The 24453-nt window shown below is 46.3% G+C and overlaps 7 protein-coding genes across 8 annotated transcripts; 4 read left to right on the forward strand and 3 right to left on the reverse strand.

Moving 5' to 3' along the window:
• The first annotated feature begins 2902 nt into the window (after positions 1-2902).
• Positions 2903-4276, forward strand: LOC6543291 (derlin-1). The gene is made up of 4 exons (XM_001968299.3): positions 2903-3365; positions 3432-3686; positions 3745-3855; positions 3915-4276. The coding sequence occupies exons 1-4, from the start codon at positions 3121-3123 to the stop codon at positions 4039-4041; spliced, it is 738 nt and encodes a 245-aa protein (XP_001968335.1). The 5' UTR covers positions 2903-3120; the 3' UTR covers positions 4042-4276.
• A 46-nt stretch (positions 4277-4322) lies between these two features.
• Positions 4323-9575, reverse strand: LOC6542732 (BRCA2-interacting transcriptional repressor EMSY). 2 transcript variants are annotated; one of them, XM_001968300.3, is made up of 5 exons: positions 9335-9575; positions 9036-9210; positions 8697-8967; positions 5708-8009; positions 4323-5639 (listed from the first exon to the last, which is right to left on the reverse strand). In XM_001968300.3, the coding sequence occupies exons 1-5, from the start codon at positions 9393-9395 to the stop codon at positions 5407-5409; spliced, it is 3042 nt and encodes a 1013-aa protein (XP_001968336.1). In that variant the 5' UTR covers positions 9396-9575; the 3' UTR covers positions 4323-5406. The 2 variants fall into 2 exon arrangements, with proteins under 2 accessions (XP_001968336.1, XP_026834739.1); XM_026978938.1 differs by lacking the exons at positions 8697-8967; positions 9036-9210; positions 9335-9575 and adding an exon at positions 8139-8334.
• A 380-nt stretch (positions 9576-9955) lies between these two features.
• Positions 9956-10856, forward strand: LOC6543068 (histidine triad nucleotide-binding protein 3). Its single transcript, XM_001968301.3, has 3 exons — positions 9956-10353; positions 10409-10599; positions 10653-10856. The coding sequence occupies exons 1-3, from the start codon at positions 10017-10019 to the stop codon at positions 10692-10694; spliced, it is 570 nt and encodes a 189-aa protein (XP_001968337.3). The 5' UTR covers positions 9956-10016; the 3' UTR covers positions 10695-10856.
• Positions 10857-10936: 80 nt separating this feature from the next.
• LOC6543350 (uncharacterized protein KIAA2013 homolog) lies at positions 10937-13380 on the forward strand. Its single transcript, XM_001968302.3, has 5 exons — positions 10937-11276; positions 11325-11805; positions 11865-12791; positions 12853-12977; positions 13039-13380. The coding sequence occupies exons 1-5, from the start codon at positions 11090-11092 to the stop codon at positions 13224-13226; spliced, it is 1908 nt and encodes a 635-aa protein (XP_001968338.1). The 5' UTR covers positions 10937-11089; the 3' UTR covers positions 13227-13380.
• LOC6541450 (aspartate aminotransferase, mitochondrial) lies at positions 13368-16665 on the reverse strand. Its single transcript, XM_001968303.3, has 5 exons — positions 16447-16665; positions 14801-14960; positions 14638-14739; positions 14332-14580; positions 13368-14263 (listed from the first exon to the last, which is right to left on the reverse strand). The coding sequence occupies exons 1-5, from the start codon at positions 16512-16514 to the stop codon at positions 13568-13570; spliced, it is 1275 nt and encodes a 424-aa protein (XP_001968339.1). The 5' UTR covers positions 16515-16665; the 3' UTR covers positions 13368-13567.
• A 435-nt stretch (positions 16666-17100) lies between these two features.
• On the forward strand, positions 17101-17852 carry LOC6542017 (NPC intracellular cholesterol transporter 2 homolog a). The gene has a single exon (XM_001968304.3). The coding sequence runs from the start codon at positions 17286-17288 to the stop codon at positions 17730-17732; it is 447 nt and encodes a 148-aa protein (XP_001968340.1). The 5' UTR covers positions 17101-17285; the 3' UTR covers positions 17733-17852.
• Positions 17853-20645: 2793 nt separating this feature from the next.
• Positions 20646-21076, reverse strand: LOC6543201. Its single transcript, XM_001968305.3, has 2 exons — positions 21017-21076; positions 20646-20961 (listed from the first exon to the last, which is right to left on the reverse strand). Exons 1-2 carry the CDS (start codon positions 21074-21076, stop codon positions 20668-20670), a joined length of 354 nt encoding a protein of 117 aa, XP_001968341.2. The 3' UTR covers positions 20646-20667.
• Positions 21077-24453: the final 3377 nt, after the last annotated feature.

Genomic DNA, 24453 nt, shown 5'->3' on the forward strand with positions numbered 1-24453 from the left:
CATGGGCGAATGTCCTTGGTTTCTGGGCTACGAATAAGGATAGTTTAGGTCTAAGGCCTAGTAGATATAAGCAGATATAAGCCTCAAAAGCCATCGAAATTAACGTTCTTTGAAGCCTTCTTTTTGCTTAATATTACGGTGAGAACAGTCTAGTTTTGGAACAAATCTGACGTTATATGTATAATCATCAAATATGATGATATATGGGAATATATGTATCTAAAGTTGAAAAAGGGACAGGGTTTGTTATGAAGGATGTTATAATTCCCAAGCGGACATCGTTCTTTCGTCACTTTCTAAGTACGCAGCACCTACTGTATTTTCTTTTTAGTTGTAGTTTTCATTGTTTTTTTTTTTTTGTTTTTTTGGGTGCCCCCTCTCCCGACTCTCCCCTCCCTCTCCCGCTGCGCCTTTATCGAAATCGGAGGGCAAAGGCAAAAAACAAGCGAGAATCAATACGAAATGCCCTGTGGAATCGCATTTTTGTGCAGTTTCCAGCGCGGGCATCTGAATTTTCACCCGAGTCCATGACAACCGAGCACAAATACCCACATGTGAGGCCATTGTTTCGCTGAAATGGAGAAGGAGGGAGAGAGAGAGGCAGGGCAGGGTGCAGGGGAAAAGGTGAAGCCATTGGGCACCCTGGGAGATTTTTTAATCAAATAATTACAGTAATTAGATGCAAGGCAAACGTCAAAAGCCCGCACGAAATTCCCATGCGCAGGGAAACTCTATGAGAATTCACCATTGGCAGGCGATCTCGTATTCCCTCTCATTGTGAACTCAGCTGAACTGAAAAGGTCCTGATTTTCTGCGAGAAGCGCTTTTGTTCATTTTGTAGGACCAACATTGATTTCGATGTAAATAGTAAATAGATCTCGATGCACCTCTGATAGTCCTGCTTATATAGATGGGAGAAATGTTCAGCTAACCCCCGTTTGCAGACTTCTTTAATGTAGGGAAGACAGAACATTTACTAACGACAACTTTTCCATGGGACTTTCCGCACAGCGCTCAAGAAATCAACTTTTTGCATTTTCCACACCTCAAGTGTCTGCAACAATAAGACGGAGGGAGGAAAGCGGAGGGATGCTGGCGACGAAGGGCGGGGAGAGGAGATAAGGCATTCATTACAGCAATTGAAATGGACAAAAGCCAAAATTCAAGGCAGGAAAAAAGACGAGAGCCCCAGTTGAAAAAAGGGATAATAAAATGTTTGCATATAAAATATTAAATAAAAGACGCTGTGAAGCAGCAGCGGAGGAGCCTTTACCTTCTCTACATAGCACGCAACGAAATGAGCGAGCACACTGCCCGAAATTAGGGGCATTAATCGAATCTTACTGAGGCAACGAAATAAAAAACTTTAAATAGTGAATGAAAATGCTAATAACATGAACTATCATTTGTAACTGCCTGGTGATGATTCTTCATATCTGCCCATCTAACTAAGTATTTTTTCGCGTGCACCATCGTCGGCGGCAACAACAAAATGACGGAGCCAGGTGGACCGAGAGATCCAGGTAACTCACCTGCGAGTTCCCGGGCAAAAGGCTCAACGGGTGGGTAAATAGAGCCCATCTATGTGTGCAGCAGTAGTGGGTGGAACTTGATGATGAGCACGAAGCACCGTTAGTGGGCGTATCAAATGGCGTGGAGCAGCGCAGTCGGCGCACAAAATGGCAGCGCATGCGTCGCACTGCTCTAGCATCCATGTTTTCGCATGGCCAATCGGTGGGTGTGTCCTCGCTCACTCACATACACACTCACACGCACAGTTGATTAGCCTGGACATTTTGTTACTGTTGCCCTCTCGCTGTGCCTGCATCTCTTTCGCTCGCGCTGGAAATTCAACAGGCACCCACACCAACTGTTGCCAGCTCACTCACTCACACAGCACGAGCATTCGAATGCATCGGCACTCAAAAAATGTGAACTTTACTTATCGCTCGAAAAACCGGCTTTTACTTTCGTTACCAAAAGTCCACCAGAAAAAAAGTAGCCTAGAAATTTCGGGACTCTACGTATATTACGTTGTGACAGTGGGGAATATTGTCCAAAATTAATCAGCACAGCGGAGTCCACTCGAAAATGCAGGATATTGGAAAAGCGCACGTTTTCCAAGTTGATTAATTTCGCACCACTGCATTGCAATTGTGTGCGTTCGTGTGTGCCTGTGTGTGTGTGTGCGTGTGAGAGAGAGTGGCACACGCTTCTTACCTGTCAGAAATTTCCGCATTTTTCGTTGGCTAACAAAGGCATCGCCACAAAGATACCACAAAAAGTAGCCAAAAAACACGTAACGAAATTTCCGCTATTTATTTGTGTGCTCTCGGCTGTTATGAATTAAGTGTTCTGCATGTGTGTGCGCGTTTCTGAGCGCTTTGTTGTTGCCCATCGCTTTGTCAGTCCTCGAAAATGTTGCCACAAAAAATCACAAATTGCGGGATCAAAGGTGAAGAAGTACGGAAGGGGCACACCAAAAATATAATGAAAATAACTTAAATCCATCAATAAGGCTGCAGATATTGACAACAAAGGAAAAACGATTTTAGGTATTAATGAATTGCAGAACAAAATGGATATTGCTTCAAATTAAAAACGATTTCCCACATTTCAGGGTTACTTATAAATATAATGGAGTATTAAATACGTCAAGTAATAAAGCAAGCATTGTATTGGCGTAATTGACTTTGATTCCAAGGCAGATCTGCTTTTGTATAAATTCAAAATAGTTTAGTGTGTTTCAATAAAATAGTATTATAATTCCAAAGTAGATCGTCAGTCATTCTAGAACATTTTTCTAACTTATTATTATCAAGCTCATAGATTAACAAGCCAATAAAATCTTAAGATGTTGAATTTTTCCAAAAATTCAAAAATCCTTTTCAAAAAACATAGGAAAATTGAAATGCCGCAACAGGCATTCACAGGGAAGCGCGTTCGCAGCAGCAAACGGTCACCCCAGCCGATAGGCGCGACACTTGCCATTCGCCCCGAGCTGCCGCCAAGTGCCATCTCCAAAAAGACACGTAAAGCAACAAAAATAGAGAAAATCACTCCGCATAAAAGTGGCAAATTTAATGAATTAAACAGAACCGCACACGAGAAGCACACACAATGGACGCTGGCGTGTGGTACCGCTCGCTGCCCCGCTTCACCAGGTACTGGCTGACGGCCACCGTGGTGCTGAGCATGCTCTGTCGCTTCGATGTGATACCCCTCTATTGGTTGCATCTGGACCGATCGGCTGTTTTCGGCAAGCTGCAGCTCTGGCGCTGCGTGACGTCACTGTTCGTCTTTCCCATATCGTCGAACACGGCCTTCCACTTCCTCATCAACTGCTTCTTCATCGTGCAGTACAGGTGAGTCGGCCAGCCGGGCACAGCACACCAGATGGTTACAACTTGCGGATTGCTCCTGCTTTGCAGCTCCAAGCTGGAGAAGGATCAGTACGGCCGGAGTCCGGCTGATTACCTGTACCTGCTGATCGTGGCGGCAGTGCTGGCCAACATCGGTGGCATGATCTTCAACGTGTACTTCCTCATGGACATGCTCGTGCTGGCGATTACCTACATCTGGTGCCAGCTGAACAAGGACGTCACCGTGAGCTTCTGGTTCGGCACCAGGTTCAAGGCCATGTACCTGCCCTGGGTGCTGGCCGCCTTCGAGTTCATTTTCCACTTGTAAGTCGCACAAGGTCATCCGTTTTATCTTCTGATTGTAATCGGTAATCCTCTGCAGCTCTCTCGCCTCGCTGGTGGGCATATTCGTGGGACATGTCTACTACTTCTTCAAGTTCCAATACTCCCAGGATCTGGGCGGCACCGCTCTGCTGGAAACACCTCAGTTCTTGTAAGCAGACGAGCATAACTTGTGGGCTAGTGAAAATAACCCACGGATTTGTTTTTCAGGAAGCGCCTGGTGCCGGATATTTCCGGCGGATTCGGCGGCTTCGGACTCCCACCGGAGAGCAGAGCACCACCTAGACAGGCTCCCGAGAGTCCTTGGGGCCGGGGCATGACCTTGGGCCGCAACTGAGCTCCAAGCTGATCCTCAAAACACTAGACTAATTCCCTTTTTTACGGTTTGGTTTCCTCTATTTCTCAACCAAGCTCTTTACAAAGCCCATACTTTTCCAACTATCAATATTTTTCAATCACCACTCGATTCGATTCTCTGGCGACAGCAATAAGTTAACATGTTAAGTGGCAGGATGAAATTATATTAATATATGTTTGTACATATACAATCATTAAACAAGACAAAAGTATCACCCGTTGATTTGATTTGCATAGATTTGGTGAAACAAAACGAGCTGCTTTTGTTACATTTAAATTTATTTCGTTTAAAATGTCTATGCTAAAAATTTTACAGCGACACGCATCGTTCAACAATATTTTGTATTACATTTTTCACTTTTCGTGGAGGGGGAAATTCTCTGTTTTGATGCTTCATCCGTGTGTTTCTCTTTTTCTTTCGTTTGGGGAGGGGGGCTTGGTCGAAAAGTTACAACATTCCTCCTAAGATTTGGATTTACAAAACCGACGCATAAAATACCTAACATTATAAATCGTTAATGGTTAATCATCTGTTTGGGTGTGGCATGGGTCCTCCTTCCGTTGAAGTTGAAACATGAGTGGTTCTTAGCCGAACTAGGTCTATACAAGTGTATATTTATATGTGCGATAGGGTTTGCATTTCGAAATTCTTCAGATATTTACATGTTCGGGTTGGGTCAACTAGGGGCTATAATCTCATACAATTAAGAATCTTTCAAGTTGAACATTTAAACAATATCCTCGCTTTCTGGCGTGCTGCTCGAACTTGTTTGTTTGTGTACATTTTCGCTTCCTTCTGGGTAATCCAACTAAATGAGGCAACTAAATTAGAATGAAATTATGCTAGGCAAAGGGTGAGGAGGTTGCGGCGAAGTGTGGAATCTATATACAAGCTGTACAATTTAAGGTAGTCCGTTCGCAGAGGCTTCTGCCCTATTTACAGGAGAGTGGGTGATCGATTCCAGGCTCCGCAGCTTGCAGGCGAATGAAATGGGCGCGTAAAACTAAACTAACACGAACTCCAGGGTATACTTCTCACTATACGATACTATGTTTAGAACAGTGGTGGTTGTGTGATTTGGCAACTTAACTATTGCGAGCGATTCAACCTAGGCTCCACAAACACAAGCATAGAGAACTGTTTACGATTATCTTGCACTTTGCTCCAAGGCTGCAGGGTGCGATCATTTGAAATTAGTGGGAAAACCTTCGACATTGACGCTAAACTACCAACTAAATCTAATTTAACCGGGTATGCTGTATGCTGTGTGTGTGCGTTCTCTCACTCGAATATCTCGAAATGGGGATCGTTTAAGGTAACTTAATTGCTGATTGGACAACCGATCTATTGGGTAGCTGCTCCTGCGCTGCTCCCTGTTCCTGCTGCTTCCAGTGGATGCTCCAGGGGCTTCTGCTTCTGTTTCTGCTGCTGGGGGGACGTCGAGACGATGGCCGCCTTCAGGGTGGTGGTGGCCGTCTCTGGCGATATGTTGCTGGTGCTCTCGATCTCAATGGGCTGCTCCAGGTCCATGTCCACATACTCGATGGCACTGTCATCCTCCGGATGCAGCTCAATTACTGGAAAGTAATGCAGAAGTTCGGATTACGTGCACATTAGCTGCACAGGGGCGAAAAGGAAGACTCACTACTATTGTTCAGGTCCATGGCAGATGGCTGCTCACTGCGCTCCCCAGCTTCCTCCTCGGTGTCCTCGTCCTCCTCGATGATTACATCGTCCAGAGCCTGCTTCGAGGTTGTGGTGGCCAATTTGGTGGCTGCCTGATCCAGCTCCATCTCCCAATCGGTGGCATTGAACACCACCAGGGGCGAGTTCTTCACCGACGCCTGATTGAGCTCCGCAGCGGTTCCGTTGTCTGCCACAATGATGGGCATGTTGATAATATCGATGGGTGTGTCCTCCGTGATGAGTTGGTTGGCTTTGGGCTTTGTACCGCCTGAGGGATTGGGAGATGAGCCGGATGAACTGGTTGTGGGCGCTGGCGAGGTGCTTGCTCCGATGACCAGCACATTGGATTTCGGCTTGGTGGCCAGGGTGAGTGCCCTCATTCCACTCGCCGCGCTCGCTGGCAGGAAGACCAGATTATTCTTACCACCGCCCGCAGTGGCGAAGGTCAGAGTGGTCGGTTTGCTGCCCAAACTTGGCTGCTTGGCACTGGAGGTCAAGCCGGATATGGTCGTCGTGGTGGTGGTGGGACTGCTGCTTCCGCTGCTTGCGCTTCCTGTCGCCGGCTGGAGTATCTTTTGTATGCTGATCCTCTGCTCCCTCGCCGCCAGATTTGTTGGCGATACAGTGGTGGTGGTGGTCACTACTCCTCCCGCTGCAGAGACCGCAGTGCTGCTTGCGTTATTAAACTTGTGAATAATGCTTCCAGCTGGCAGTTTGCCCGGCTGCAGGAATAGCTTGCCATTGGGTGAGCAAATCTTTATGTTGCGCAGGGCACTGCTGGGCACCTGTTTAATAGTGGCTGCTCCGCCCGAGCTGCTGGTTAGCTTGATATTCCCTAGAATCTGGGGCCCAGCCCCTGCTCCACCGATTCCCGTTGCTCCTGCGGCACCAATAACGGCTGCGCCGCCTGCAGCACCACTGGCTCCTTTGATCGGCGGCGTCACCTTCGCTCGAAACAGATTCGCCGGCATGGTGGTTCCGGCTGAGGGCAGCGGAGTGATCAGTGTGTTGTTTAAACTGCTAGCTGGTATATTCTTGATGATGTTGACGGTGGAAGCGCTGCTGGAGTGGACCCTAGAATCCTTGAGTGGCGACAATGGAGTGCCAATGGGTTCCGTGTAAGGCAGCAGGCGAACCGCTGAACTGGGCAAGGTCTTGGGCTTGGCATCGCCCTCAAGGATGTTGAATTTCTTGGGCGTTGTCTTGGCGCCCGGTGGCAGGAGCGTGGAGTTTGCGGAACTGGTGGGCGAGGCCACGGCTGCTCTCAGCTTACCGCCCATCGAGGGAGCTGGGATCTTCTGAACACTGATTATCTGCGGCGCCAATGGAAGATTCGCGGTGGAAATGGGTGTAGTGGCTGCAGTGGCCGCAGCGGGCACCGCTTCCGAGTGGCGTTCCTCCGCCACAAACTTCTTGGTGGGCGAGCCCTGACCTTGTGTGGACACCTGCACGGGCGTCGCCTGCAGCTTCTCCTTGAACACAATTGGAGAGTTGGCGAATCCCCGAGAGGCCGGCGTTGTGGGCGATCCAATTTCGGCCGACGCCAGACTACTTTGCGGCCCATAGATCACGGGCTTAATGGTCTTCAGTGGCTTCAGTGTGACCAGTGGCCTTGGCTCGTTTAGGATAGTGTATGGAGAAGTGGCTGTGGATGTGGGCGTGGGGGGAGTGGATGCCGCCAGCGTTTTGAGCGCCTCATCCAGCACATACTCCACATGCGGCTGGACCACCATGTGATTGGGCACCGTCTCCTGCACTTGCATTAATACTTTCTGTTGCTGGTGGTGCTGCAACTTCTGTTGCAGCTGCTGTTGCAGTTGCTTCTGCGCCCGTCTGCCGCTCTTGGCGGGTGCGGCTATTCGCTTTGCTGCTGAAGGCTCTGCTCCTGAGCAGGGCATGTTCCTGCCGCCCAATGGACTGCCCGCCTGCGCGGAGGGTGATCCCAGGCTGTTGCTAAGATTCCGTTTGCTGGCCAGCCGCTGCTTGTGCTTTATCTGCTGCTGGTAGAAGTAGCGCTGCTGTAGCGTTCGAGGAGTTAGCCGCTTCTCTGGAGGCACGGGGTCTGCCTCCTCCACGCCGGCACTGGAGGTTGGATTCAGCTGCTGTTGCTGCTGCTGCTGCGCGGCCGGCAGATGCGGCTGCTGCGGATGTGGTTGCTGCATGTGCCTCTTCTTGTTGGGCTTGCCCTCCATTCCGCTCTCATTCTCCTTGCGCTTCTGTGTCATTTTCTTCACCTCGTTGGGCACATCGGGAACTTTGAACTAAGGAATTTTTGTATATAATTATTATTTTTAATTATTTAAAACAAAAATTGCGTTATTATCATTTAAAAGAGGAAAAAGTGTCTGAGTTTTGCAATGGTGAATCAAATATTTAGGTTTGAAACGCACTCCTAGAAATTAAAAATATAGTTATTTTTGCTCGTTATATAATCCAATTCAAAATCCAATTTGAACGGCACGGAAAGTTCACCCTCTATCGATAACAGCTGCACGGTAACAGAATGTTATGACAAGTTAACAGATACTTACAGGTTTATGTTACCGACAGTTAAAGTTAAATTAGCTGATTACCAGAGATATATCAAGAAATAAACGAAAAGCGATTGGAAAACTCAGAGGGTGCATGCAACTATGTGTAAAGGTACTTAGTGCGAAGGAAAACGAGCTGAATTTAATTTTCCCGCCTAATTAGCTTTCTGATTGGAATGTAACAACCCAACTGGATTGCTTAAGTGGCACATTTTTATTTTCATTTGGAATTTAGATTTTTTCTTGTATTCTGAGCATTCCAATCATTTCCGCTAATATTCTAAAGGGAATAAGCCCAAGGCAACTTTTTTGGCAGCGCCCAAAAGCAGCCACCCACTTGTTTTCATGGCAGGTACAGTCTGCACATTCGCTATCCTCAAGCGAGGGAAACGACATGGCTGGGATTATGTAACTCACCGGCTCCTCCATGATCACCATGGCGGGGTCCTGGGTCCTGGCGCCACGCAGGTATTTCAGGCTCATCAGCGAGGCCTGCTCCATGAGGGCTTCTCCAAAGAGGGCCGCCGTTTCGGCCGGAGCCGCCAATTTGGCATTTTCCTCGCAGACTTTGGCCGCCAGATCATTGGCAACGATGCTCAGAGCAGTTTGTGGACTGATCCTAGGAAGCAGAGGATAAGGGCGTCGTCCCTCGCGCGACCATTCCTGCCAGGTGTTGGGACCACAAACGCTGCAAGGGCAGTACAGATACACAGGGGATTAGTATGGGTTTTCACTGGAGTACGGGCGTAATCTCACTTTTCCGCTATGGTGCAGAGCTGCTCGTCGTTGGCCGCCCTCCGCACTTCCGCCCTATGGCGCTCCTGGTTGATGTGGAACTGCTGGCGCAGCTCCTCCAGCAGTTTTGCCTTGGTTTCACTGAGTGCTCCTTGGGCGCGAAAAACGCTCACCACATGCGAATAGGACTCGAGTTCTGGTGGGCACAAAAACAGAGACAACAGAAAGAATGTGCTTTAGTTCGCTGCGCTCCACACGGCGGCCGATCCTCGAGAGCTCCCGAGCATGGGACTCAATTTCGTGGACCACTCAGCTCTCACCCAGTCGACGCAGCATGCCTCGGCACTCGTCCCGCGACATTTCCAGCGTTTGCGGCCACATCCCGACTTTCCCGTGATTTACGTCCTTGGCCGGCGGCGATCCCGTGCTTTTCCGGTTGCTTGAGCTTTGACCAACGCAGGATTAAGTCGCTAATTCAAAAAATACGGATAAATGGTTTGCTATTCCTAATAAAATAAAGCAATAAGAATATCGAACTATCGATGAGCGATAGGCTCGTGCGGTCACACTACGGCTAGGAGGAAATAAAGGTATCGAACTATCGCAGGTGGTAGGCCAGTGATATATCGAATATAATACATTTAATCAAAATTAAAACCAAAAATATAAATATAAATAGTTGCAATGCTAAAACAGTTTAGATTTTACTTTGAATATTGCTAGGCCAAGCAATAGACACAGGTGTTATTATGAACTTAGCTAAGTGTTTCTTAGCTGTGTGCTTTTTGTGATATCAATTACTTAGTACTATTAGTATTATATTATTAGTATTTTATCTCCTATATTCCTTTTTTTAAATGTAAATACAAGATTTAAAGTTCCCGCCTAGCACTGGGATATTTGCATTGGAAGTGCACATAAGACCGATCGATAGTTAACCGATTAATATCCGTTGCGATGTTTACTCCGTTTATCTAAACGATCTCAGATACAAACGTATTCATGAAAAGAAAACTTAAGTACATGCCGAACCAGTCAAAAAGCCCTATGAAAAGGAAGGCAAAAATGTACATAGCCGGCCTGGCCGGTTTGGGCCTCATCGTTTTGGTATCGATCTACAATTGTACGAGTAGCGAGAGTCGGCAGGCGAATGGCCAGAAATGCTTCTTCTGCGACTTCGCCCACCGCCGCCAAGGACCTCCGCCCGTCCTGGAGGTGGAAACGGCCGAGTACGTGATCTTCAAGGACAAGTACCCGGCAGCTAAGCATCACTATCTGGCCATTCCCAAGGAGCACTTCGACAGCCTGAAGGCGCTCAATAAATCCCACGTAGGATTGGGTAAGCCACGTTTCGCATAACTGGCAGCCGCACTAATGGCCATTTCCGTACGCAGTCCGGCGCATGGAGCAGGGCATGATGGAGTTCCTGAGATCGAAGGACGTGGATCCCAAGGAGGCGATTGTCGGCTTTCACTTGCCGCCGTTTATATCGGTACGCCACCTCCATCTGCACGGCATTTACCCGCCTGCCGACATGAGTTTCGGAAACAGGATCAGCTTCATGCCCTCATTCTGGTTCAAAAAGGTAAGGAACTTTGTTTACCTTACTCTCCACCTATTGACATTGCCTTCTTGCAGTCCAATGATGCGATTCTGGACTTGGAGGGCCGGGATCTGTGATATGCGTTTAGTTACTGCAGATGTGCAATATAAAATTAGAAGTTATCTCATTACTGCCCAGTTTAAACATCGCAGTGGGAGCCACGACCGTAAAAACGTACAAAGAAATTTAATTAATATTTACAATTTATAGTAAAGCAGGGATTCATAATATTAAAACTACCATATTAGTTTCACTGTTACAAACTATGGATAAACTCCATCCGATCAAGGAACATACCCTGTAATTCGAGGGAATAAAAAGTCACACCGATATACACAGATATCGATTTGTGACAGGCCAGGCGTACCATCACTATAACAGTTGCCATTCACTGGAAAGCGCAAAAATGGTCTAAAATTGAAATGTTTTTCAGTTTTCCGACATTTTCCGGGCTCCAAAACACTGCTGGAAAATGTTGTTCCGCTCTGCGAAAAGCAAGTTCGACGCCGGCGACGTGATGCGTCGAATGAAGCGCCTGGCGGAGGGCACGATGTCCTCGTATCGCCGCCTGTTCCTTCTGCTCCTCTGCGTCTGTGTGGTCTTCTATATGATTCCGCCGATCTTTCGCTATATCTTCCTCAGTGCCCCCGAACAGAAGGGTGAGTGGAGCGCGTTCTACGTCCTGGACTAACACCCGCCCATTGCAGATCCCCACAGCGTGTGCATGGACGACCGCCTGACGCCCTTCATCCTCCAAAACTTCGAGTTCGATGCCAATATCCGTCACGTGTCACCAGCGAAAATGGCCGATGAACGCGATTTCACGCCCTACGTCGGCAATGGCTATCTGGGGCTGGAGATCGCACACGACGCCTTCCTGAACATCAAGAATGGCAGGGCCATGCAGCTGCCTATTCCCTTCCAGCCGCTGGTCTCCGTTTCGGGAGGCTCCGTATCTGGCGGCGAAAAAGAGGCCACTGTCGTGGAGTATCTGACGGGAATGGTCCATCGATTCCAGTGCTTTGCCGGTTACTTCGTTTCGTACACCTACTACGCCCATCGCACTCAGCCGAATATCTTTATGCAGGAGCTGCAGATCACAAATACCAGGAACCTCTTGGAGGACATAGAACTGATCATGCCACGCGTCAATCTCCAGAAGCTTACCAAGCGGACAATGCCCCTCAGGTTTGGTTTGGACTTCAGTTTGGTTAGCGGAGATGTTCATGCCTATTTATCCCTTTCAGTGAACCCGTCTCCGTTGGGGTGTTTACCTACACAAAGTTGGAGGTGCTCACGGGCACAGTTCAGCTTCAGGCAGAAAACCCCAGTAAATCCATTCTTATAAGCATAGTGAAGCCCCAGATGGATTCCAAACTGCAGCTGAGAAAGCGAGGCACAGTTCGAATTGTGTATCCCACAGCAGTGTACTACTCAAAACCAGTGGCGGAGGCCCAAATCGGTGATATAAGTGAGGCCGTTGAGGCCACTCATGCGATGGACAAGCTGCTTCAAAAGCTTGGCTCCAAGCTTTCGAACCCAGGATCCTTGAACAGCGTAAACATCTATCGTCAGGAGCACATTGACGTTTGGACTGATTTGTGGGCCACTGGCTTTACGATAAGCACCTCCAAGGCGGAGCACAGCTTGAACGGCGATCGCATCAATGCCACTATGTATGCAGTTCTGTCCCAGGTGCGCAGCTTCGAGTTCGAGGAGACAGGTGGCTCCAAAAAAGAGGATATAGCAAAGGCGCTGACCTACGCCGAAGGCTGCTACGATTCGTATCACACTCTGCAGGCGGAGAATCTTTGGCGGGAGATGTCCAATCTTCAGCAGCTCAACTCCCTGGTTACATCGTGGATGCTAACGTTGGAGAAGCAGGGCTGCCACAATCTCATCCGAGCGGGAGCTTCTGGAGTCATCCAAGCGATGGTCCTGAGCTTTGGCAGTTTTCGTTTCAGCAATCAGCATCTGGAGTGCAACATTCATCCGAAATTTCTGCATAGGGACTTCCACTTCAGGCGCCTCAATTACGGCAACAAAACCCATGTCAATGTCACCATTATTGTGGATGATGACAACAAGGCGGTGATCAACATCGCCCTGGATCGATCAGACAGGAGCTACTACGCTTGCGATGGCGGCTGCCTGGATGAGCCCGTGCTGCTCACGTAATTTTAGACCACACGCAATCCCCTGGCAATATTTTACTGAAATTGTACAATTTTGCAGGCAAAATCGACGACAATTCCCAGTCAAACTGACTGAACCACTTACAGCAATATTATACATAACTGAGGACAAGCAGCACATGGAAGAGCTGCACCATGCCATCCACGTAAAGGAAGTGGTCGAGGGTGAGCATTTTCACAAGGAAACCATATTCAAGTTAACTAATTATTAAAACCACTTATTCAGCTCCCGCGCATGAGCAGCATTTGATCGCCCTGCATCGACATGGCCACCAACTGGGTGGATTGCCCACGCTTTTCTGGGTTTCTGTGTGTGCAATAATCATAGTATTCCACATATTCCTGTGCAAGCTCATTATCAAGGAGTACTGCGAACCGAGCGATAAGTTAAGATATCGTTATAACAAACCGTGATCCTAGTTGTATATAAAAATTGGATGCTAGTAAAATATGATTATCTAAATGCGAAATGAACACCAATCTTTTATACCATTGCTACTAAAGAAAGTGTGTGCTTAAACAAATCGGTTAATTTACCATAAAAAACTCCGAATCTTGTTTACTAACATTTTAAATGCTTTATTTATTAAAAGGCAGATCATTTAGCTTATATACAGAGATATGGATAGAGAGTGTGCCAAATGCATTGTTTTATCTAGACTTCTCAATTTCGTTGGTGCTATAAAATTCGTACATGTGCCGATTAGAAGGTACTACAGAAACTCCATCTCTACTTCGATCTCCACTGGTCTACTCTACTTGGTAACCTTGTGTATGCTTTCAGCTAGGTACTCGACATTCTTGCTGGTGACTCCCGCCATCGAAACACGACCATCGTTGGTGAGATAGACGCTGTGATCCTTGATTAGCTTCTGGACCTGCTCCGGCTTCAGGCCGGTGAAGCAGAACATGCCGATTTGGTTGACAATGTGGTCCCAGTTTTGGCTGGACCCCAGCTTAATTAGATTGTCCTTGAGCTTGGTGCGCACATCGATGATGCGGTCGGCCATCAGCTTCACATCCTTCAGCCACTGGGCGCGCAAGTCCTCGTTGTTGAGGATCTCGGCGGCGATACGAGCTCCATGGACCGGGGGATTGGAGTACAGACCGCGGATCAGGATCTTCACTTGCGACATGACGCGAGCAGCCTCCTCCTCGTCGGAGCACAGCACGGTGAAGGCGCCAGCACGCTCACCATACAATCCCATGTTCTTGGCGAAACTCTGGGCCAGGCAGAAGTCGTGGCCATCGGCCTCGAAGGTGCGGACAGCCTGCGCATCGCGGTCAATGTCGCCGGTGGCGAATCCCTGGTAGGCCATGTCGATGAAGGGATACAGATTGCGCTTCTTCACCAGCGCCGAGATCTCGCGCCACTGCTCCAAAGTGGGATCCACTCCAGTGGGGTTGTGGGCGCAGGCGTGCAGAAGAACAATGCTCTTCTCGGGGATTTTCTGAAATACATTACGACCATTGGTAAGCATGCTAAAGAAAATGAATCAGTGGTAATTTAAATCCTCACCTTCAGATCCTCGATCAGTCCGCTGAAGTCCAGGGCACAGGTGTCCTTGTCATAGTAGCGGTATCGGTTCACCGGCAGGCCGGCGTGCTCGAAAATGGCCACATGGTTGCCCCAGGATGGCGACGGTATGTAGATCTCGCGGTTGCCCTTCCAGAACTTGGCCAGGAAGGCGGCTCCGATGCGTAGAGCTCCAGTTCCACTGATGGACTGGGCGGTCACATTGTGCTTGGCCGCCAGACGCTTGGATCCCTGTAATTCGATTGGTTATTATTCAAGGTATTGATTAGCTATCCGGAATATAATTACCTTGCCCAAAGCCAGCTCAATGGCCTTGTTGTAGAACTCGGGAAGGCCGATGATTGTGGCGTATTCCTTGTCCAGCTTTCGGCTCAGCACTCTGTTCTCGGCCTGGTCATAAACAAATACTATGTTTAGGGTACGGCTTAGCTTAAGTATGATATGAACTCACCTCCCGAACACTGGGGAGCACGAAGGGCTGGGTGTTGTCATCACGATAGGCGCCAGCGCCCAAGTTGATCTTCTTCGGGTTGGTGTCCTTCTTGAAGGCCTCCGTAACGCCCAGGATGGCATCGGGTGGACCCATCTGCACCTCGGAGAACCATGTTGATCTAAAATGATAATACTTTTAATATTTGTAATCGCAATATCTGGCAAACTTGCCAAGTGATTTATATTTTCCGTCAACCTTTAACCCAAGAATGCCCTCACGCGCCACGAAATTCTTATCTGTTTTAAACTTAATAGGTAGATTACGAAACTGTTTAGTGGGTTATCTCATCCTCGTCTGGCCACTTGTGGCTATCATTTATCATTTCGCTTTCATGACTAAAGTTTGAAAGTCATCTAGAGGTTTTCTTGGATTTCGCCCCCACTGTTAACACCTCGCAACCCCAACGACATGGGGGTCTTAAATGGCCCCCGCCCCTTATCAGCTGTAAACATGTTATTGGAACTCGGTCGGCGATTACAAAGTATACCATATAGATCCCCATTTCAGCCTACGTCAGCGATAAGGTCGATGATTGTGTGCTGACGTAGCCGGCTTTCCGAGTCTCCTTCTCGATATTCAGAGCCGCAATAAATCGCGGAAGTTATCAAACTTAAATTAATTAGGCGCCACCTGTCTTCGAATCTGATTGTTTGATTTGCCGAAGGAAATCAAAAGGAAACATCAACTCACTTCGATAAAACAAACCGCCCATAACCCAAGGAGCTCCATAAAATGGAAATAAGAGCACGCGACAGAAGCGTGATATGGCCACGAATACCCTACACTCTGTTCGCTCGGCTCATCCGCTCTCCCGGGTCGTTGGACCACACGTGCACAATGTCCTTCAGCGTCATCAGGAGGGTTCGGTTCATAGCGTTTATGACTTTCTAAATACCTCAGCGGTAAGGGCGATTTAAAATTTGCTAATTTTGATGTAAACTGAATACTTTTTGAGATTTTTTCCATAGTTGATTTCGTACAAGTTCAAATATTTAGTAAAATAACATTTTCATATTTTCCTAACCACTAAATAAATAATAATTCATTCAAGAGCGTTGAAGTGAAGTGATTTAGGCCCTTTGCCACTCGTTATCTACCAAGCTATCTGTCCATCATGTGGTTTCAAAATGTTCTTTCGAGCGGAATAAAAATGGCAAAAAATAGCATGGAGCGTCATAAGGTTGGCTTTAAAAATAAATACGCATACGTCCGTTGGCAATTCAGTCTATACTATATAGGTGGAGGGCCCAAAACATATGCAAATATTGGCTGACGAGATAAAAACAGCTGGAAACAGCGGAAATATTTGCTTTAGATTTGCGATTGGAGCAAATGGTGATGAAATCAAAGGCCCTGCTGATATAACAATAAATCCGGAGAACAGATTTAGTAGACCCGCTAAAACTGGAGAACGAGCCACAAGGACAAACAAATTATGCAGTGCTGGTGAAAACAAACACAAGTGTGTCGCTGCAGTGCGACCGGCAACTGCAATGACCTTGGCAAATGACACCGCTGCATCTGCAACGTGTACCCCCGGCCTGCCGTCTCTTTCCAGCGCACGCTGGCCCGCTGGGAGCGCTCGCTCCGTCCCGCTTACTCACTTGCAACGGAGGGCGGCAGGCGCCAATCGGTTGCTGATCAACAAACCGCGCTTACAGATCTGCGACATGGCTAAATGCACTGAGTGGTTGTACTATGCGTGAGTTAATAAGAATTACAAACTGCAATAATCGCTGCCAATCGCCGGCGGCCTCAAGAGAATACTAAAGCCAAAAGCGGCAAGCGCAAAAAGTCGTGAGCCGAAGCTTTCGGTCTGCTTTCGATACTTATCGCGGGGGTGAAAGCTCTCCAGTGCTCCCCTTTCGGACTTTTTCCAACCGATCGCATGGCTTCTTGTCGAAAAATAATTGGCTGAATAAAAAATATATATTATAGATTTTTATAAAAATATATTTGATAAAATAAACATTTGTATCAGGCATTGTGAAAGTATGTATGCTTCAGCATTTGAGTATACGTCCATAAGTAGGCAATAAAAACTTAACTTTAAACCGCTTAAGTGTGAACTTTAATTCCTAACTATTATGTTCATAAGACACATATATTGGCGTATATACGAAACAAAATATTTTATTTGTATAGTAATTTAAAAAAATTTTTTTTTTTATTTTAAAATATGGGTTAGTATCGTTTGTACCGTATATAATATATTTTCCTGCCAATCGATAGTTCGCCGCACCCCGTTAGTCGGCGGAGAAAGCTTTCCTTCTGAGTCGCCGCGCGCAGCTGTTTGCGTTCAGAAGAAAGCTTTGAGTTGTCTTCGGGCTCTCTCCAGATTCAGTAGATTCGTAGCGCTGTGAAGAGGCAGAAAGAGGCGGAAGCCAGTGAAAGAGCCTGACACCTGAAACGCTTACCTTGTAATTCAATTAAGTGGAGGAAAATGCTGAGGTACGCGGTAATTGCCTGTGCTGCACTGGTGGCCTTCGCGGGAGCCCTGGAGTTCAGCGATTGCGGCTCGAAGACGGGCAAGTTCACCCGCGTGGCCATCGAGGGCTGCGACACCACCAAGGCGGAGTGCATACTAAAGAGGAACACCACGGTCAGCTTCTCCATCGACTTCGCCCTGGCCGAGGAGGCAACGGCGGTGAAGACGGTGGTCCACGGCAAGGTCCTGGGCATCGAGATGCCCTTCCCGCTGGCCAATCCCGATGCCTGTGTGGCCAGCGGCCTCAAGTGCCCGCTCGAGAAGGGCGAGTCGTACCGCTACACGGCCACCCTGCCGGTGCTGAGGTCCTACCCCAAGGTGTCCGTGCTCGTCAAGTGGGAGCTGCAGGACCAGGACCGAGCGGACATCATCTGCGTGGAGATTCCCGCTAAAATTCAGTAGGCAGTGATAGCCAACCTCTAAGTTAACCTCGAAATTCTGAGGAGAGCGAGCTGAGCAGTCGGGTTTTCCCTCTCCATTGTAATCTAATTTAAAATAAATAAATTTACACTTAAATCTGTAGTTCCTTCGAATTCGGACGGCCAAGAAGTGCTAAAATTAGTAATCAAAGCATATCATGTGAGAACTCAGAATTAAACAGCTAATATGAGCTATTATTACTTCTATTACAGTTGTAGCTATTGTGTAGAATGACTAATCTTGGAAATGATCGGCAATCTCTGAGCGGAAGCCTCAAGTTCAGCTTTTCTCTCCCTTTGTAATCAAATTTGATACAATCTTTTGTGACGCTCTTTTTGTAGGCCTTTTTATTGGCATTTCCTTTTGTTTGCTTTGATTGCCTCTTCCGCTTTGCTGAAAATGAGAGGAAGGCGGTGGACAAACAATTCGATCCACCCTCGAACGTAAAAAGTGAATAATCACTGGTTTCTTTGTGCCTACGATAATTTGATATCAGTGGGTTAATTTTAGCGCACTGAGAGAAACTACATGCAAGTTGGCAAGTGTTTTATTATGGCGAAAGAACAGTGACTCATGATTTTGAAATATGAACTGAGCGCCCTGATTCGATTTCATTCGAAATGGAAAGATGGCCGTGCGCTACTCTTGCAATCCTGAAACTTGACCCGATGGCTTATCTTCTAGCCCTGCTTTCAGTCATTGTGGTATTGGCAACTACATTGTTATCCCAGCTCCTGGGTAGACTGCTCACCGACATGACGTTGATGATGATAATGAGCCCGCTGCTGTATTGGAATCGAAAACAATGCTCGCCAGTGTTTTGGTTTTGGTTTCGATTACGCTCCAGAGTTCGCACTCGTTTTCTGTTCTCCGTTCTTCCGAACAAAGAATAGCCTGATAAGACGCCAAAAACAACTGAAACATCGCAGAAATAGGCGATGCATGGTGGGTGGTGATGGGTGGTTGGTGGGTGGTAGCAGCTGAAGGCAAGTAAAAACACAAATCAACTGCAGCAGAGCTTTCCATTTCGTTTTCTCAATTTCCATTCCTTTTTCAGCCAAAACACACTCACAAGCACACACTCAAATTCCCGGGCCATATGGCCATATGCAAATAATGCGGGGGGTGGTGGGTGGAAAAGCGTTGTGGGCTGGTAGTGGGTGGGGTGTGCATCAGATAGAATTATCCGCAGTGCGCTAGCACCGGGATATTTAAGCAAAGAAATCGCTTTATTACATTCACTTTGCGCCACGAATCGCTTGAAATGCAATTCCGCCTGTGATTCGGTGTCGGATTTCGGTTTCCTTTCGGGAGTTCATTTTTTGTGGCCTTAAAGACAGTTTGATCCGGCTTGTTTGCATAACTATGCCCGTAGAACTTGGGGATTCATGATTTCGCTGGGAGTTCCTAAAATGATATATGCCAAATGGAGCTGCTAAAATAATACCAATAGTTATGCCCTTTAAAGCCTTGATAATGGGACCTAGTAGTCGATCGGACTTCTATGAGCCGTGCACACATATTTCGCAATCCTAGGCAGTGACTTTAGCTTTCACCTTCCGGTTAGGGCTTCCGGTTAGTCAGCTCTGCAAGGAGGCAGTCCGCTGGCTGCGATGTTTTCACTTGATTTACATATGAATCCGCATAAAGCACGGCAGTCCGAAACTGCAAAGGAATGTGGGCCAAGCCCCCGAGTCCATCCTCTTAACCCGCTGACGCCGCCGCCGCCGCCGCGCGCCCCCTTAACCCATCTGCAGCCACAGCTGACGTTTAAAAACTTGACACAACGCTGCATGCAAAAGTGGGGGTGGGATGGGGTGGTATGGGGTGGCCAGGAAAAATAAAAATGGGAAATGAAAAGAAATGTAGGCGGATGTGGGTACACTAGGAAAAAACAGCACTGTCCTGCAAGAAAAGCTGAGCACAAAGATGGGGTTTGCTTGAAATAGTTGACTTTTTTGTAGCTAACGTATAGAAAAGCCCCTTTAAAGGGCATCCAAACTTGCATCTGCCTAAGTGTTGAAGAACTGCAGCACTTTCCTCTTGATTTGCTGCCTCGGCATTTAAATGTTATTATTTAAATGGGTCATGTGGACGGGCATTGTTTAATTTTATTTGCCGTGCATTCTGATCTGGTATCTCTGCTTCTGGCCGCATATCGTATGAGTTAACCCACCAGGCGCCACGCCCCTTCCCTCCCCCAAAATCCGCCCCCTTGTAAGCCGCTGTGTCTGCAGAGAATTTCTTGCATAAATAGCAGCATGTGCGGAGATCTCTCTTTGTCTGTGGACAAAAATGAAAATGAAAATGGAAATAAAAATGAAAATGGAAAATAAAAATAAAGATAAAAACATTCCCGCACTCGCTGCATTTAAGAGCAAAATGCAACTTCCGCCCCAATCGAATGTTAATGTTATATGAACAATTTTCGCTGCCATGCGGTTTGCCGTTGTAAATAAATTTTTTGGTCAGAACTCCGGTTCTGGCCATGTCATTTTTTGGTCACTGCACAAAGCGCGTTTCTTGCAGGACGCCGCGGCATTTAATTCCGTTAATTACGAGGCCCCACTTTTGGGGGCGGCTAGTAGCCCCCATCTGCCGCTGACAGTCCGCCCAACTTTGTGTTTATTTTCGTACTCATTATGTTTTCATATTTCTCGCAGTTCGCGCGCTGAAGTGCTTTTAGTGAAGTCTAAACTTTAAATTCGTGTGGGGGCAAAGTGGCTTGATTAATTGTTAAAGTTTTGGCTTTGTTTGTGGCACATGTCGTTGCTGAGTTATGGCCGTAATAATTAGGGGGATAATGTCGATATTTTACCATGACATGATGCTTTAAACTATTTGGATGCCCCTATTAGGCAAATTTACACACGCTCAATGCAAAATGTCTTGTAGTATAATTGAAGTTCGTTTATTGTTAGGACAATTTGCTCCTCCTCAATTTTTCCTCAATCTTAACGAAGCATTGGAACTTGTGGAAGGATTCTACGCACTTATCAGCATCCTTGATGGAGTCGCAGTTGTGATTTTTCTTCGGATGCTTTTTCCTCACTTTCTCCAATATGTTGGTTCGCTCAAAGAGGCAGTTTATGAAGCACTTGACATTGTGAGTCTTCTTTTTCAGATGGTAGGTCATGATCAGGTCCAGCGCCTCCCTCTTATGAACATGGTTGTCCTTGGCACACTCGCCTGCAATTTTAACTTCTTCAGGCTGCAAATAGTGCGAAATATATAGTATAGGCATATTATGTCATAGATGCACTCACTGCCTTAGTGGCCAAAACTGAGAGGCCAAGCAGAAGTACGGAAGCCAGCGAGCACTGCATTTCGCAGATAGGTTTGATTGCAGCTTTCAGATATCGCAGCTGCACCTTATATAGAACCATTATTCACGCTAGTTAAGGATTATGAACGCGTTAAGAACTATAGTAAGCAAGTTCAGCTCCAAATACCAATACTAATGCCCAAAGGTGTAATGAAAACGCTCAAAATTACCATATAGAGCACCACTGGCTTTGCGGTTGCCGATCAAAGTGGCACGCATCTACTTTGAATGGCTTTTCAGCTCCGCAACACTTTTAATCCCTTGTTACTTTTAAGAGTTGCACATTTTTTGTGCTCCGGCTGCGGTTTTTGCATTTTAAATAAATCCCATTTGCTGTCAGAGGGAGCTGCAGTTATCTTAATTATTTGCATATGGCTGGCATTCGTTGTTAACAGCATGGAAGCGCATTGAATGCCATAACTACGGCCAAATGGCCAAAAAGGGTAGCCGGGCATGGGTTTGCCACGACCTGTCAATTCCTCAGCGGCTTTTTTCTCCTACAGCTGCCAGCCGAACCGTGCAAAAAATCACAACAGGAACAATCTGCAGTCCTGACGCTGACAGTTATGATATGGCAGGACATGAGGCACAAAGGATGGCGCGGCGAAAAAATTGAAATTGCATTGCATTGCAATTAATCAAATGGCGAAACAGATAGCTTAATTTGTTTACTCCCTGCCCCGCAACAGAAGCCAACTCCATTGTCCGTTTGCTTGTCCGTCGACGTCATTAGCATCGTGATTACCTCTACATTTTTAATGCGTTTTCATTTGTTTGCCCACATGTGCAAATTATCCTGGAACGCCAACCATTTCGCCGCAATGAGCGCGATTAAAAACAAATTAATTTTAAATTAATTTTTCCACAAACAAAGGCAGAGGGAGTGAGCCTGCAGCACATACCTAAAGATTCTGCATTGAAATACATGGGTTTACTGGTTTTTAGATGCTGAAAGCTTACTCTGCTATTATCACAATGATCATGTTGCGTTTCATAGAATGTTTTATGATTAAGTGACAGTCTTGCTGTATCGATTTAAATGATTTTTTCAGAGTGCAATGAAACCAAGTACTTGCCTCTGGCTTGGGTAATTACAATGAACATGATATAAAAGTTGCATTGCACATCAGCCATTTCGCCGCTTTAATGATAAAGTTGTTTGAACAGGCTTCGCCTGTAAGGGAAACGCACTACTCATTAACATTTCGGATTTTTCGAACATTTTCCGCTCCGCATATTAAGTGGGAAGTCAAACTGCATTTAAACTTTGTGCCAAAAATAAAACATTGAATTAAGCACATACAAATGGCCCGAATGAATTTTGGCTTTGACGTCCTATGGGCACACGCGGCGTATGCGCAATATTTAGTGCACTTAGAGCACAGCCATTTGCATAATGAGGGAATGATACAAAAGGCCGTTCCGACCCAAAACCATGAACACAAACAGACATAAACAAAGTAAAAATTGCAGTGGGCCGTGGCGCTTTCGCCCGAAGAGTTGTTCAATTAATATGCTTTGGTCCATGCGGCGTATGCGTAATGCCAAAATGCCAAATGAGGTAAAATGTATAGCACAATGGTTTCAGTAAATAAGCGCATAATGCTGTGCTGTATTCAATGTTTATTTGCGGGCTCTATTGATTTCCTCTTCCCATTTTTGGCAACCAAAAGCAATTAAAATGCGCGGCCATACATTGGCAATGTCGCTAAATAGTTTGGATTTCAAAATACACTTTTTTAGACCCTCACTCATTTGTCTAGACAGACAAAGTCTGAAAGGATAGCCAGACTCAGCGACATGCATATGCGAATTTCCATTAAATCCAACCCTTGAAGCTTAACCCCCTGTTGCCAACCACATTGCTGTGCCCCGCGAGATTTCCTGGCCCCCAGTTGAAGCGTCCTTCCATATAAATCACATAAATATTCACATTTATTTTCATTCCCAACGCTTTCGCCCATTTTTGTTTCATTTCGCTATGTTGCCACCAAAGAGTCCTAGATTTACATATTCATTTTGCTCCACATTTCATGCTTTCTGAGCGTTCTGTGATTTTTTTAGCTGTGGAAAACGCGAGTGGTGGCACTTAAAAAGTCGTTACAAGGTGCAAAAGTTTTCTATGTCAAAATATACAGTCGGCAGGAAGAGAGACAATGACACTGAAGTGCGGGAAATAGTAGTGGAAAACGCTGTTTTATAGTAGCCTGCATACCTGTACATACGAGTATGTCAATGGTAACGCAGAAAAAGAACGACGATTCTGACCCATTTAGGCTTTCAGGGAGGCAAGGAGATGTATCTGTCATCAATTTGAATGGGGGAAAATGAAAACAAAAATTCCCATTTAATTGCCAAAAACGAAAACGAAAACGAAAACACAAAATAGCAGAGAAAGTTTGCAGCTTTTCCGAATTTTTCCTTTGCCAAACACTAAGCACAGATTCAGCTCGGGATGTGTGGACGAAGTTTGGACCGAAAATGTTCATAACTTTTCAATGGGGCTAATATTGAGTTGCCTCAGCAAAGATTTAACTTCAATCAGTCAGAAGTCTCGGCAATCAATTTCAAATTTATCCCGCTCTCATTTGCCTGGGCATGAATTACTCATGACCCATTCATTTATTACACCTATCGGCAAACTACACAAAATTGACAGCTTAATGATTTGTTCATAACTTTGCCAATGGCTCTTTACTTAACCAAAACTTGGACGTACGTACGCCTGCAAATGGTAATTAGAAAAGTTGGCCTCATGTGTGTTTTACTAAGCTCTGGGGGATTAAATCAAGCCGGAAAGTTTATCGGACAAATTATAGAGAGCCCGACTGCGATTGGATTACCGAAATGGAAGCAGCATAAATAATTTGGTTTGAAAGTATCCTCTTGGGGTTAACCATATTGCAAGTTTGTGCCTAAAAAGGGAAGAATCCTTTGTATATTTAAATAAAACACATGCTGTTTATCGTCTGTGGCGGATTGGGGAAAACTTCGCCCGACACCTGTCTTTGACATGCTAATTTTCCACAATTTTCCATCTCAATCCGTAATACCCACATATATTTTTGAAGTTGGCCAGACAATTTGGGCCATTTGAAAGGGCAAGGAAACTGTCAACGGCCTTCACACTTGCATTCTGCGTCTTGCAGCAACATTGAATGTGGATTTCAACAATTAAATATGCCGACAAACATCAATTATTGATAGAAAGGTAAGTTATCTTCGGGTGTATTTGTTTAAATACCTGTATGCACACAACATCCAATCTGGGCTATGTGTGTGTGGGTGGGAATTACTTTTCCGAAATTATCATGCACATTGGTTGATGGTGTTGGTGTTGCTGCCACATGCCACTCACACAGCGATGCTGCACGGAAA

Source organism: Drosophila erecta, unplaced genomic scaffold (assembly GCF_003286155.1).
Source record: "Drosophila erecta strain 14021-0224.00,06,07 unplaced genomic scaffold, DereRS2 tig00000055-arrow-pilon, whole genome shotgun sequence".
NCBI classification, from domain to species: domain Eukaryota; kingdom Metazoa; phylum Arthropoda; class Insecta; order Diptera; family Drosophilidae; genus Drosophila; species Drosophila erecta.